This window comes from Herpailurus yagouaroundi, unplaced genomic scaffold (genome assembly GCF_014898765.1).
Source record: "Herpailurus yagouaroundi ecotype Mexico unplaced genomic scaffold, PumYag 139, whole genome shotgun sequence".
Classification (NCBI taxonomy): domain Eukaryota; kingdom Metazoa; phylum Chordata; class Mammalia; order Carnivora; family Felidae; genus Herpailurus; species Herpailurus yagouaroundi.
The window spans coordinates 18,785,299-18,798,508 of record NW_024412394.1 but is presented as its reverse complement, the minus strand read 5'-3'; the positions used below and the strand labels follow the sequence as shown (position 1 = coordinate 18,798,508).

At 42.8% G+C, this 13,210-nt stretch overlaps 1 protein-coding gene and 1 long non-coding RNA gene across 3 annotated transcripts in view; one reads left to right on the top strand and one right to left on the bottom strand.

Annotated features, from left to right (window-relative positions):
• The first annotated feature begins 4,576 nt into the window (after positions 1 to 4,576).
• Positions 4,577 to 11,225, top strand: LOC121029586 (glutathione S-transferase A2-like). 2 transcript variants are annotated; one of them, XM_040473765.1, is made up of 5 exons: positions 4,577 to 4,594; positions 6,077 to 6,096; positions 8,327 to 8,468; positions 9,868 to 9,999; positions 10,865 to 11,225. In XM_040473765.1, the coding sequence occupies exons 1-5, from the start codon at positions 4,592 to 4,594 to the stop codon at positions 10,988 to 10,990; spliced, it is 423 nt and encodes a 140-aa protein (XP_040329699.1). In that variant the 5' UTR covers positions 4,577 to 4,591; the 3' UTR covers positions 10,991 to 11,225. The 2 variants fall into 2 exon arrangements, with proteins under 2 accessions (XP_040329699.1, XP_040329700.1); XM_040473766.1 differs by lacking the exons at positions 4,577 to 4,594; positions 6,077 to 6,096 and adding an exon at positions 6,173 to 6,210.
• A 1,500-nt stretch (positions 11,226 to 12,725) lies between these two features.
• LOC121029584 (uncharacterized) overlaps positions 12,726 to 13,210 on the bottom strand; it is a 15,924-nt gene continuing 15,439 nt past the window's right edge. Inside the window, exon 3 of the long non-coding RNA XR_005789782.1 lies at positions 12,726 to 12,847. This is a non-coding gene — a long non-coding RNA (uncharacterized LOC121029584). The remainder of the gene's footprint in view (positions 12,848 to 13,210) is intronic.

The following is a 13,210-nucleotide window of genomic DNA, read 5'->3' as shown; positions in this document are numbered from 1 at the left end:
AGTATGGAACCAGACTAGCACTATAGATAGCACCTGGAAACATGTTAGAAATGCAGAGTCGTGGGCCCTACCCAAGACCCACTGAATGAGAATCTGGATTTTAACCAGATCCTGGGTGATCTGTGTGCCCACTGAAGTTTTTTTTTTTTAATGTTTTTTTATTTTTGAGAGACGTGAGAGACAGAGTGCAAGCAGGGGAGGGGCAGAGAGAGAAGGAGGGAATCTGAAGCAGGCTGCAGGCTCTGCACAGAGCCTGATGCAGGGCTCGAATTCACGAGCTGTGAGATCATGACCTGAGCTTAAGTTGGACGCTTAACCAACTGAGCCACCCAGGCGCCCCTGCTCACTAAAGTTTTTGACATGGCCTTGTACTAATACTTGTCTTTCCAAACAAACACAGTCTTGGCTCCACATGTAGAATGCTATCCTTCCCAGGTGTGAGAATGTTCTATTTCCTTTCATCCCCTACTTGCTGTCTATACCATGGGTGTAATCAAACATTTACTTAATAAGAACAACCTCAAGGCCTTGTCTCCAACTCAAACCAGATACAAAAGGCATTCAGAAATAGGGTTGCTAATTTGCCAAATAAAAATACAAGATGTCTAGTTACATTTGTGTTGCAGATAAGCAATGAATAGGTTTTTGGTATAAGTATGTTCCAAATGTTACATATATCCTGTATTTTATCTGGCAACACTATGCAGGAGTCAAAGTACTAGGCTGCTCTGACGGTTTCCCACCTCCTCCGCCGCCTGCTTTAGGTTTCAGACCCTCAATTGCTTCCAGTGGTGGTGGCTTTGGTTCATGTTTTCAAGCCCCAGATCATGGTTTGCTTCCTTCTTTCCACTCTGGGTGAGAGGCAGATGGTGAAAATAGCATTGACTTTGGCATCAGAAAGACCTGGGGCTGGCTGTGCCAACCCCGTGACTAAGCAAGTTTTGTTTCTAAGCCTGTCTCCTTATCTGTAAACTCAGTACCACAGAGAGAGTTTCCGGGACAGAATGCATCTGCCTGCCCAACGTCCTTGGTTGGCTTTAGTTATCTCTTGATAACCAGAGCCTTGGCAGGCACGGCCCACCTGTCCTTGAGTCTCTACCCTTTTCCAGTATCAACTCCAGAGAATCAGATGTGAACAATTCCATACAGACCTGGGCCATCCTCATATGGCTTCCATTACTGGGCTGCCGTGAATTCAGCTCTGTATATCTGATATGGCTGAATAATCAAAAAGGCAAAGAAGTACCAATTTTATGAAGTGTGTTGCCTCTAAAGTTTAAGAAGATTTTTTTTTCAATGTTTATTTATTTATTTTCACAGAGAGACAGAGTGAGTCAGGGGAGGGGCAGAGAGAGAATGAGAAAGAATCCCAGGCAGGCTCCAGCTGTGAGCACAGAGTCTGACCAACTGTGAGATCATGGCCTGAGCCAAAATCAAGAGTCAGATACTTCGCCGACTGAGCCACCCAGGTGCCCTGAAAGTTCACTTGAATTTTTTTTTTTAATTTTTTTTTTTTTACGTTTATTTGTTTTTGAGACAGAGAGAGACAGAGCATGAACGGGGGAGGGTCAGAGAGAGAGGGAGACACAGAATCGGAAACAGGCTCCAGGCTCTGAGCGGTCAGCACAGAGCCCGACGTGGGGCTCAAACTCACAGAATGTGAGATCGTGACCTGAGCTGAAGTCGGCCGCTTAACCGACTGAGCCACCCAGGCGCCCCTCACTTGGATTTTAAAGTCAAATTAGCAGCAAGCCCTAGCCCCAACCATTACTGTTGCACATGCAGTGTAAGGGTCTCATCGCAGTTAAAGAAACAATATTTCACAATAATGAGAAAGAGGAGGTGGGATTTAAAAGTTACATCTGCTATGAGCACTGGGTAATATATGGAATTATTGAATTCTGTTTGTATACCTGAGACTAATAAAAAACTGCATGTTAACTAAAATTAAAATTAAAAAACGATAAAAATTAAAAAAATTTTTAAATTAAAATTAACAAAATTAAAATTATATCTGCTTGCTTTTCCTCATTTAAGGTTTTGGTTGTGGTTTTTGGCTTTCAGCTGGCTGTATTTTTGTCCACACAGATATTTGTCTCCATAGGTTTGCATTGCTCATCATTACCAACATACTCCTTCTGTGCCAGTAGGCCATTTTTACCCTCTGTATAATTCCAGGCATGTTCTAAGGAGGGACAGAGGCCCTCTTCACAGTGCTTCAGACCTGGTGTGCAGAGATCCGATGGTTAATCTTAACCTAAAGCCATCTGGGCTTTAACAGAGGCGCAACTTGATTGTTGATGAGTTTCAAATGGTTTGTGTTCAAAGTAGAAGGCTGTAGCAGAGGGAAGATGTATTGAAATAAACACTCGCTTCATTGAAATGAATTTGGAATTTTTTGTTCCTGTTGTAATATGAGCAGACAAGTTGAATTTTAAACATAATGGGAAAAAGTGATCAAATGAGGCCATTGTTTCCTTTTGCCTTAGTATATGTCTCTAAAAATGTTGGATAAAAGTCTCCTTAATGGTAATTTGTCATTTTTGTAGCTTTCCTTCTGTACTAAACTTCTACATTTCTGGAGATGACCAAACATTGAAATCAGAGATTCCAGTGACCACCTGTCAGATTCCAGGCATGTTGAACATGATCCAAAACCTTCAGAACCTGACTGAACCAAATTTTCCTAAAGAATTTGTTTCTTCCCTGTAGACTAAGTCTGGACTGTCCTAGACCCACACTGTATATACTGCACAGGCTTTCCATCTGCTGACTGGAGCTCTTTACTGGAAGCACTTTTAGATTCGAAGAATGCACTCACCTAGTCCAAAGGAAACAGGGATCACCTGGTCCAGGCTCTCATCCATTTTATGGATGTGAAAACAAAGACCCAGAGAGATTAAGAGATTTGCTCTATTGAGAGCAAACACCAAGTTACCAAGTGATAAAGAGGGAAGCTGATATCCCCAAGAGCTAATCTGTATACAGAGCCAATGTTTTTATGGCTGGTGGAGTCCTCTTTGTAAGGCTGCTCCACTGTGTGGGTTCATTGGCCAGCCGCATTTCCATCAGGGAGCTTAGAATGCTATTGATTGATTGACTGATTGATTGCCAAAATACATATAACATAAACTTTACTACCTTACTGATTTCTGAGTGTACAGTTGAGTGGCATTAAGCACATTCACATTGTTGTGTAACCATCACCAGCTTTCATCTCCAGAACTCCTTTTAATCTTGCAAAACTGAACCTCTGTACCTGTGAAACAACTCTCCATTCTCCTCTCCCCCACCCTGAGCAACCACTGTCTCTCTGAATTTGGCTACCCTAGGCATCTCATGTAAATGGAATCATACAGTACCTGCCTTTTTTGGTGTCTGGCTTCTTTCATTTAGCATAATGTCCTCAAGGTTCATCCATGCTGTAGCATGTGTCAGAATCTCCTTCTTTTTTGAGGCTAGACAATATTCTATTGGGTGTGCACAGCATATTTTGTTTGTCCATTCATCTCTGAGTGAACATTGGGTGCTTCCACCTGTTGGCTGTTGTGAATACTGTTCCTATAAACGTGGGCATACAAGTAGTTCTTCAAGACCCTGCTTTCAATTCTTTTGAATATATACCCAGAGGTGGAAAGGCTGGGTAGAAGTGCAAATTCCTGAACTCCATCTGAGCCAACTAAATGAGAATCTCGCCTCAAGGAGGCCCAGGATCTGTGCTTCTACAAGTTCTCCAGGTGATACTTTTGTTTTTCTTTCTTTCTTTCTTTCTTTCTTTCTTTCTTTCTTTCTTTCTTTCTTCCTTCCTTCCTTCCTTCCTTCCTTCCTTCCTTCCTTCCTTCCTCCCTCCCTCCCTCCCTTCCTCCCTTCCTTCCTTCTTTTTCTTTCTTTCTCTTTCTTTCTTCCTTCCTTCCTTCCTTCCTTCCTTCCTTCCTTCCTTCCTTCCTTCCTCCCTCCCTTCCTCCCTTCCTTCCTTCTTTTTCTTTCTCTTTCTTTCTTTCTTTCTTTCTTTCTTTCTTTCTTTCTTTCTCTTTCTTTCTTTCTTTAAATATAAAATGGAATGTAGTGATATAAATGGCCTCAGAGGCCCCTGGTGGCAACATCTGAGTTGGTCACGGCTCCCAGTGGCATAGCCCACACTGGGGCACACGCAATGTCCTGTCTGTCTCATGTGGTGAGACTGGCTTTTCTGAGATATTAAACTCATAACTAGAAGGACTTCTCAGTTCCTTCCCTCCAAAATGACATCCCCCTTCCCAATCACAACCTAATCATTGCCAATGACAACCCCATCGCCAAGCGGGTGGAGGTCAATTGAACTGACAAGAATAAGCTGTTATGTGCTGCAGCCCATGCTGTTGTCTTGATGGGTCTAATCTAAATTTCCAAATGGCCATGATCATGCTCCTCTGCATTCCTGGCTACACTCAGAAATCTTACCTTCTCCATAGTATGTACCAGACAGCGCCATTCAGGTTTCAAAGTTCTATAATGTTATGGAATGAAATAACAAGAACTCATTTACTGTTTCTGCTTTCCAGTCTGAAGAGAAATTTATAGAAACTCCAAGAAGACTTGGGGAACTTAAAGAATGGTAAGACCAGGTATCTAATTCCTCGGATGAGGGGGTCAGGTAGAAGTCATAAGTTAGGGTTTGAACACCTACTTGTGAGTGTGGTGGGAGCTGGGGGTGGTGGAATGGAAGAGGAGTGGCTCCAAGGTAAGGGGTGGGGCTCCTTGGGCAGATCTTCCACCTCACTCAAGGCTGGGTGGGCTTGAACTCTGAGTGTTTGCTAAAGGAACTATCCCCACCCCCCTACCTCCCCCCCCCATGTCCTGTGAATGCCCTCCCCTTGCACTCTCCAACTTTTCTGCCCCCAAGTGAGCTGAGTTCAGGATCCCACATAGCCTGCCCACGCAAAGACTCTCAAACACATGCAGTAGAATGAAAAGAGTAGAAATAGGCCAGCAGTTATGTGAGTTCTTTTCTCTGATGTGTTATTGCAAGCTAATATCCTATCAAATAATGCAGATTTTGAAGAGCAGGGAAAGGAACCCCTCCATAGAACTCTCTTTCAAAACTCATTTAAGTGCCATGAACACCATGAGCTTTGTTTATGAGCTCCAAGCCTGTCATTCAAAAGGCCAATACTCAAGAGGTGGGTTTTGATTGGAAAGGAATATGAGCTTTATTCAGGAGGCTGGACACATGGGGAGAAGCAGACTCTTGTCCAAAAGCCGACTCCAAGGTTTCCAAAGGAATTTTTCAGGGGGGTCAGGGTAGTTAATCAGTAAAGGGAATGCAGCAGTCTGCAACATTTCTTGATTACGCACAGACTTGATGCCAGCTGCAAATGTCATCTCACTGCTCAGAGTTCTGTAAGCGGGTCTAGTTCCTGTTTCATAATACGCAGGAGTGCTGTTCTTTCTGCAGAGGAGGTTAAGGTCTACAGATACACAAAGGGAGGTTAGTAAAATCATTTGTATGACCTAAAAAATAAAAATTATTTTGCTGAAAAAAAACAAATTGCTGTGTTAATCAGAAAGCCAAGGCATCTTCAAACAAACCCACTGGCTTCTGCAGCCTGGGAAAGGTCTGATCCCTCACTCCTCAAGGCCTGTGGCCAGTCTGTCACAGATCCAGGGACTTAGGTCAGCAAGGAAGGAGTGTATTAACTCAAAGCAAGTTAACCTTTAGGACGGGCTGGAGTGCTGTTGCAGACTTACTTGGGAACTTCCCATCTGAAATGACATCTGGTTGGCAGCCTTGTAGCCCTCTTCCAACATCTTCCTAAAGTCTCCATGAAGATAAATTGTCACAAAATTATGTGGGACTTCTCATGGACCTGGATGAGAAATCAAAAGATAAATTAAATAATAGGGTAAAGAGTAAAAGACTGAGAGGAAAAACAAGGACTCTAGGAACCTAAAAATAAAATGCCATTCTGTTATAGCAGGTCATTTTAGTTTCATTTTAAAAAAAATCTCTAGTCATTTCCACAAACTTTTTTTCATCCAAAAAGAGTATAATCCATAAAACATTTAATTCTGCTTTTTTTTTTCTTTTTTTCAAAAGATGGAAGTCTGTAAGTTTCAGTAAGTGCCAATGGTCGAAATCAATGGAATGAAGATAGTACAGACCAGAGCTATTCTCAACGACATTGCCACCAAATATGACCTCTGAGGGAAAGACATAAAGGAGAGAGCCCTGTTTGGTACATTTTCTGGGTTTTCAGCAACAGTTAAGAGGAAAAATCTAGTTCCTTCCCTGAATGAACAAGACTGTGCTCACAGGTTTTATGGCCAACAGCAGTAGAGGCCTTGGTGGTATAACCGAGGTCTAGCACAGGAGAGACCTACCAGGGAGAGGAAATAGTAAACTTGGCGTGGGCTCAAGTGAGTGTGGTTATATAAGGGGGTGTGTCTAGAGGTATAGCAGAATGACAGAGGTTTCCAAAACTGATGAACTATGAAACCAAGAGGATGGTGCAACATGACTCATGTACTCAGGCCTTAGGAGCTGAAGATAGCCAACAACTAGAGACAAGGGACAAGTGTCTGAGTGTCTAGAGAATAAGGCTCAAGAAAGGAAGGATCCAAAGGAGGATCCTTTGGATTCTCAAGTTTCAGAAATTACAAATTAAGAAATTACAAGTTTCAGAAATTACAGAAATTATAATGACTAGGACCCTAACTTATCAGCCAGTTACATGAACTGGCCATTTGACAAAAGTTAACAGAGGCTGGTCCTCAAGGTGCCACGGTTACTTTGAACACTTTGATACAGGACTGAAGCAGCCAGATTTAGTCAATATGCTGTCTGGGCAATCTCCTGTCTGTTGTGATGGTACCACATGATTGAAATTTAAATCTTATAAAGGATTCTCAGCAAGTACACAAAAATTACACATAGTTGTCATATTTCAGTAATTCTACTGCTGCATATGCACCCAGGAGAATTAAAAAAAAATATTCATGCAAGACCTTGTTCACAAACATTTATAGCAGCACTGTTCTTAGTAGTCACAAAGGTGAAATAAATAAAATGTCCATCAACGATGGATGGATGAGCAAAAGGTGGAATATCCATACATGGAATATTATTTAACCATGAAGAAAATAAATTACTGATGCCTGCTGCAACAAGGATGAGCTTTGAAAACATACCATATGAAAGAAACCAGACACAAAAGGCCACATATTGTATGATTTCAATTGTATTAAATGTCCAGATGTTTAAATCAACAGAAACAGAAAGTAGTTGAGTGGTTGCCTGGGGCTAGAGGGATGAGATTATGGCGCGTGGCTGTCACGGGCACAGAATTGTTTTGGGGGTGATAAAAATGTTCTGGAATTAGAATGTGTTGATGGTTTCATAATGTACTAAAAATTACAGAAATACATTGTAAAGGGTGACAATTATGTGAATATATTTCAGCAGAACTGGTATTTTTATAAGTAAGATAGAAAAGCCAGTTTGAAACAAAAGAAAAAGAGATCCCTTATAATATGCACTGGTTGAAACTGTATTAAGAATTTCACCATTTCAGGGGATATTTTAGGTGAAGACTTGAGAAATGCAAACAAGGCCAGAGGTGGGCAACTGCATATGGACGGAGTGTGGAACTCGTGCTGTGGAAAATAATTGGAAAACCTGCTGACGTTGGGCACATAAACAGGTCTGTGTGGTGTAACAGGATGAGAGAGGAAGGGAACATGACTGAGATGGCTGTTCCAGGGACTCTCTCTGGAGATCACTTAGGGGGCAAGTCATAGCCACATAGAGTCACACTCCATTTGTGCACAGAATAAGCCAAGGCAGAGGTGACAGACCCTAGGTATGGTCCTAGTGGGTATTTGCAGGATTTCACTGATTTGTCTGTGACTCGGTCCCTCTATTTGGTCATGAGTATGATGACAATTTTAGACATGTATATGTACCTTGATGGCTTGTTCCAGGATGAAATGGTCAAATCAAGTAAAAATCAGAGCTGAATGACTGGCACATAAAAATGAATCCAGGGGTGCCTGGGTGGCTCAGTCGGTTAAGCATCTGACTTCAGCTCAGGTCATGATCTCGCAGTCATGATCAAGCCCCAAATTGGGCTCTCTGCTGTCATCACAGAGCCTGTTTCAGATGCTCTCTCCCACCTCTCTCTGCCCCTCTTCCACTTGTTCTCTCTCTCCCAAAAATAAATAAACATTTAAAAATTGAATCCAGTGGAGCTGATATACTTTGCTACCTCCTGATGCCCGTTCTTATATGTTTTTCAACTCTAAAAACAAGGCAGAAGGCATTTGACAATTCGGTCATTTTGTCTTTCAGGACAGATATGTACACAGAAGGTATGGCAGATTTGAAAGAAATGATCCTCGTTTTGCCTCTGTGTCCACCTGATCAGAAAGAGGCCAAGATTGCCCAGATCAAAGAGAAAGTAACAGATCGTTATCTCCCCGTGTTTGAAAAAGTAAGTGGACAGTCATTGAGCACTTTGGGTGCTGGACATAGAGGACAAAGAAAGACAGCGTCTGGCATTCCTTGAACCTTTACCTTCACTTCCAATGAGCCTTCCTGAATACTGACGCAGCACCCTGACTCTCAAGGCATTTCATAAAAACTGACTGTGAGGAAGAATTGCACCAGTGATACCCAAGTTTTAATTTTCCAGCAAGACTTCAACTTACCAGGAGCCAATCGAGAATTCTCTATTTGGCAGACTTTCATGGTCATAGTTAGAGCCTGGGCTGCTGAAGGCTCTGAGAGCCACACTGGACATTGGAGTAGGTCCTGCAGGCAGAGCACCACATAAGGGCTTTGAACCAGGGGAACACAGTGAGAGCAATGCATCAGGAGATACTGTGGCAACATGCGTAGGGAGATAGGGAGACATGAGACCAGCTGCCTTTTGGGAGAAAGTGGCAGTGTCTTGGGGATGGACAGATGAGGTGTATCTAGTCAGAGATGGGGGTAGTGTGATGAAGAGGAAGATACAGATGGAGAGATGTTAGGGAGAAAAGAATTGACCTACTTGAAGGCATGGCTCTCACACTTCAGAGGACAGCCATGCAAACTAAGGAAATAAGGTTCCATCATTATAGACAGTGCTTATCTCAGTTAATGTTTCTCCTTGGACGTAAGAGGAGAATGTTTCAAGATCCAAACTACCTGAAATCATGCTAAATGGAAACTATGGGCTGGGGCACCCAGGTGACTCAGTTGGTTAAGCATCCCATTCTTGATTTCAGCCCAGGTCCTGATCTCACAGTTGGTGAGACTGGGCCCTGTGCTGACAGCCCAGGGCCTGCTTGGGATTCTCTCTCTCCCTCTCTTTCTGCCCCTGCCCCCACTCACTTTGAAATCAAAGCGCCCTATGGTAAGTTAAATGCAAAACATATGTTACCATAGGGCATTTAAAGTGGTCTTATATTCTTTGCATAACAATTATCCATGTATCTATATGTGTACATAGTGTGAAAGGGTATTTACCCAAATTGCCTTAAGCTGGTGATGCCATGGGGTTTTCTCTTCACGTTATCATTTGCATATTATTGGGATGTTTTAATAAATTTTGTGAATTTCCCCAACATTTTATTAGGAAAAGTTGCATACATCAGAATAGTTGAAAGGGATACACAGGAGCACACGTTTCAGGGAAACGGTAGCTGGGGCTTCAGCTGAGGAGCAGGGACAGAACAGCAGAGACCTGCTGTCACACTGAGTCAGAGCGCAGCGAAGAGGGTCTGCAGCCAACACCCCCTCAGTGAGGCAGCAGAGGTGGGGAGGTTGGGTTGGAGAGTGTGGGGAGGGGCAGAGGGACCCAGCCTGACCATGCCTGTGCTCATGATGGAATTCCTCAAACCTGCCAGGTGTTAAAGAGCCACGGACAAGACTACCTTGTTGGCAACAGGCTGAGCAGGGCTGACATTCACCTGGTTGAACTTCTGTACTATGTGGAAGAGCTTGACCCCAGCCTTATGGCCAACTTCCCTCTGCTGAAGGTAATCTCTCTGACAGCCTTCAGGAGGGAAGGCTCGCATCTCCCCCTCCAGAATCTAACATTTACATTCGGGTCCCATCGTTGCCCAGGACTTGGCTGTCCCCACGTCTCCAGCATTAATTACCTCCTGGGTGCTGGTCGAGGCATGCAGAGAATCTTGTCACACCCAGAACATCTGAGGTGGATGCTTCCCCAAGAAGAACACTTTGTCTTTACCATGAGAAGGACCCAGGGCTCGGCATCAGTCTCCCCATCCCCATTGCTTTGTGGCTTTTGTCCTTGGTTTCTCTGGGATTTCCCTTATCCACCTGTGTCCTTCTCTTTCCTTCCTGTGCCTGTCTGAGGAGGTTTCCTGCCTTCTGATTTCTTCCCTCCGCACCTGCTCCTAAGAGCAGACATCATGTTTCCCTGGGCAGAGTCTCCCTCTCTCGGCCCCTCTCTCAGTGGGATGCCTGGTTTTGACCAGTCTCATGGTTCAGCTTTCTATATTTTCTGTCTCTCGTCCAGGGCAATTTTCCTACATTTTCATTGTCTGTTTGGAGACTTGATGTGTGTGGATTCTGACAGACACAATCCTCTTCCCTGTATTGCACAAAAGCAATGAAGCTACAGGCTTTTCGTGTAGGGAAGAAGATAGGGAAGACCTGAAACAATAGAGCCTGAAAGAAAGACATCTTTGGGGAAAATGGGATCGAGCTGTCTTTTCTTCCTCCCGTCTTCGTGTCTCACTGGCTGTGCATTTCCCAGCCTCACACTGGTGCTGATGGAGGGCACTCAGCTGGTCCTTGTCTAGGAGGGTCTCTGGCTTGTGCCAGGGATGGGGCTGGCCCTGGCTCCGTCTGAGGCTGTGCCCTTGTGTATTGCAGGCCCTGAAGACCAGAATCAGCAATCTCCCTCCCGTGAAGAAGTTTCTGCAGCCTGGCAGCCAGAGGAAGCCTCCTATCAGTGAGGAAGATTTAGAAAAAGCAAGGAAGATTTTCAGGATTAAATGAAGCGGGCATGGATGGCCAGCACTTGCATCTGGGGCTTCCAACAATGATGTGCGTTACCTGATGTAAGATGCTGATGATTGTGAGGCTAGTAAAGTTTTCAAAAGTATATAATTTCATCTACTATGAAGATTTGCAAAGCAATTTATTTTGTTTTTACCAAATATCAAATCATGATCAGCCCCTAGGACATCTCTTGGACTTAAAAATAAATAAAGGGAGAAAAAAATTTAATGGATTCTTTGATGTATTAAACAATTGTCATAACAGCTATCATATACCTTGTCAAAAAGATTGAAGTAGAAAGTTTCATGTGACCTGTATTTAGTAACACAAAAAATGCTCTTTTTTTCCTTTGTATTTGCTCTATTTCTTTAAAAAAATTTTTTTTTAGTGTTCACTTATTTTTGAGAGAGAGACAGAATGCCAGCAGAGGAGGGGCATAGAGAGGGAGACACAAAATCCAAAGCAGGCTCCAGGGCCTGAGTTGTCAGCACAGACCCCAAAGTGGGATTGGAACCCATGGACTGCAGACCATGAGATCATGACCAGAACCGAAGTTAGATGCTTAACTGACTGAACCACCCAGGCACCCCAAAACTGTTTACATTTTAGAGATAATGTATTAAATGTTTGATAGATGGAGTGATACAATGTCTAGGGTTTTCTTCATAAACTCCCATGATATTGGGGGGCAGTAGATGGGAGCATACAGTGGTTTTTTATGGTTGCTCTAACAAAGTACTACAGAGGGAAGGCTTAAAACAACAGAACTCACACTTTGGGAGGCCAGAAGTCTAGAGTCAAGATGGTGGCGGGGCTGCTCTTCCTCCAGCGGCTCTAGGGGAGAATCCTTCCCTGCCTCTTCCAGCTTCTGGTGGCTTTTCGCACTCCTTGCTTTTCTTGACTCATGGCCACATCGTCTGCATCTCTGCCTCCATCTTTGTACCACCTCACCTTCTGCGTATCTGTATTTTTTCTTATGTTATAAGGACATGTGTTATTGGATTTAGGTTCCACTTAGATCATCCATGATGATCTCATCTCAAGTTCCTGAACTTCATGACATCCGCAAAGACCTCTTCTCCAAATAAGGTCACATTCACAGGTTCCAGAGATTTGGACATGGACCTATCCTTTTAGGAGGCTGGTATACCACCCATTACAGGGTGTTGATGAAAAAAGATTGTTGGCAGTTGCTGAAGCAGGGGGATGAGTACATCGGGATTTATTACTCTGTTCTCTCTACTTTTGCATTTGCTAGAAATTTTCCATTTAATTATTTTAAAGCAGCATATTATTTATTGAGCTCTACATGCCAATGTGTGTCCGATGCTGTGCCAGGCAATGGGGGCTTGACTGAAAACAAGATGAAGACTCTTTTCCAAGAGTTCGTAGTCCATGGAGGAAACTGGTAGTAAACATATAATGTCAAAATACTGTTAGAAAGAACATAATTGGATAAATACAGTAGCTTTAGGTAGAGTATTCCAAACTGAACAAATAGTAAGTGCAAAGGCCCAGAGGCTAGGAAGGCTGGTTGGAGTGTGACAGTGAGAAAAAAGCATACGAACTGGATTTCTAGATTTAGCAGAAAAAAATCAGGATACCAGTTAAATGTGAGTTTCAAGTAAACAATAATTCTTTAGTGTTAAGTATGTTCCAAACAACATTAAGGGCATACTTATACTAAATGAGTATTTATTTTTTGAAAGCTTTTATTTTTGTAATTAAAAATTTTTTTAATTCTAGCATCATTAACATACAGTGTGATATTAGGTTCAGGTGTACAATACAGTGATTCAAAGATTTTATATATTACTCAGTGCTCATCACACTACTCATACTCTTAATCCCCCACTGACCTCCCCTCTGATCACCATCTGTTTGTTCTCTATAGTTAAGAGTCTGGGTGTTTTTTGTTTTTTTGTTTCTCTTTTTACTTTTGTTTCTTATATTCCACAGATGAGTGAAATCGTATGGTATTTGTCTTTCTCTGACTGACTTATTTCATTCAGCTTTATACTCTCTAGGTCAATTTGTGTTGTTGCAAATGACAAAATTTCATTCTTTTTATGATTGAGTAATATTTTTTTGTGTATATACACAGAACACCTTTGCTTTAATTATTTATTTTATTTTAGAGAGGCAGAGAGAGAGACAGGGTGAGTGGGGAAGTGGGGCAGAGGGGGGGGGGGGGGAGAGAGAGAGAGAGAGAGAGAG

Coding starts and splice junctions, on each gene's coding strand:
- LOC121029586 (XM_040473765.1), top strand. Junction 6,097..8,326: donor ATGGAAGTCTGTAAGTTTCA/GTAAGTGCCAAT, acceptor TTTGTCTTTCAG/GACAGATATGTACACAGAAG. Junction 10,000..10,864: donor CCAACTTCCCTCTGCTGAAG/GTAATCTCTCTG, acceptor TGTGTATTGCAG/GCCCTGAAGACCAGAATCAG.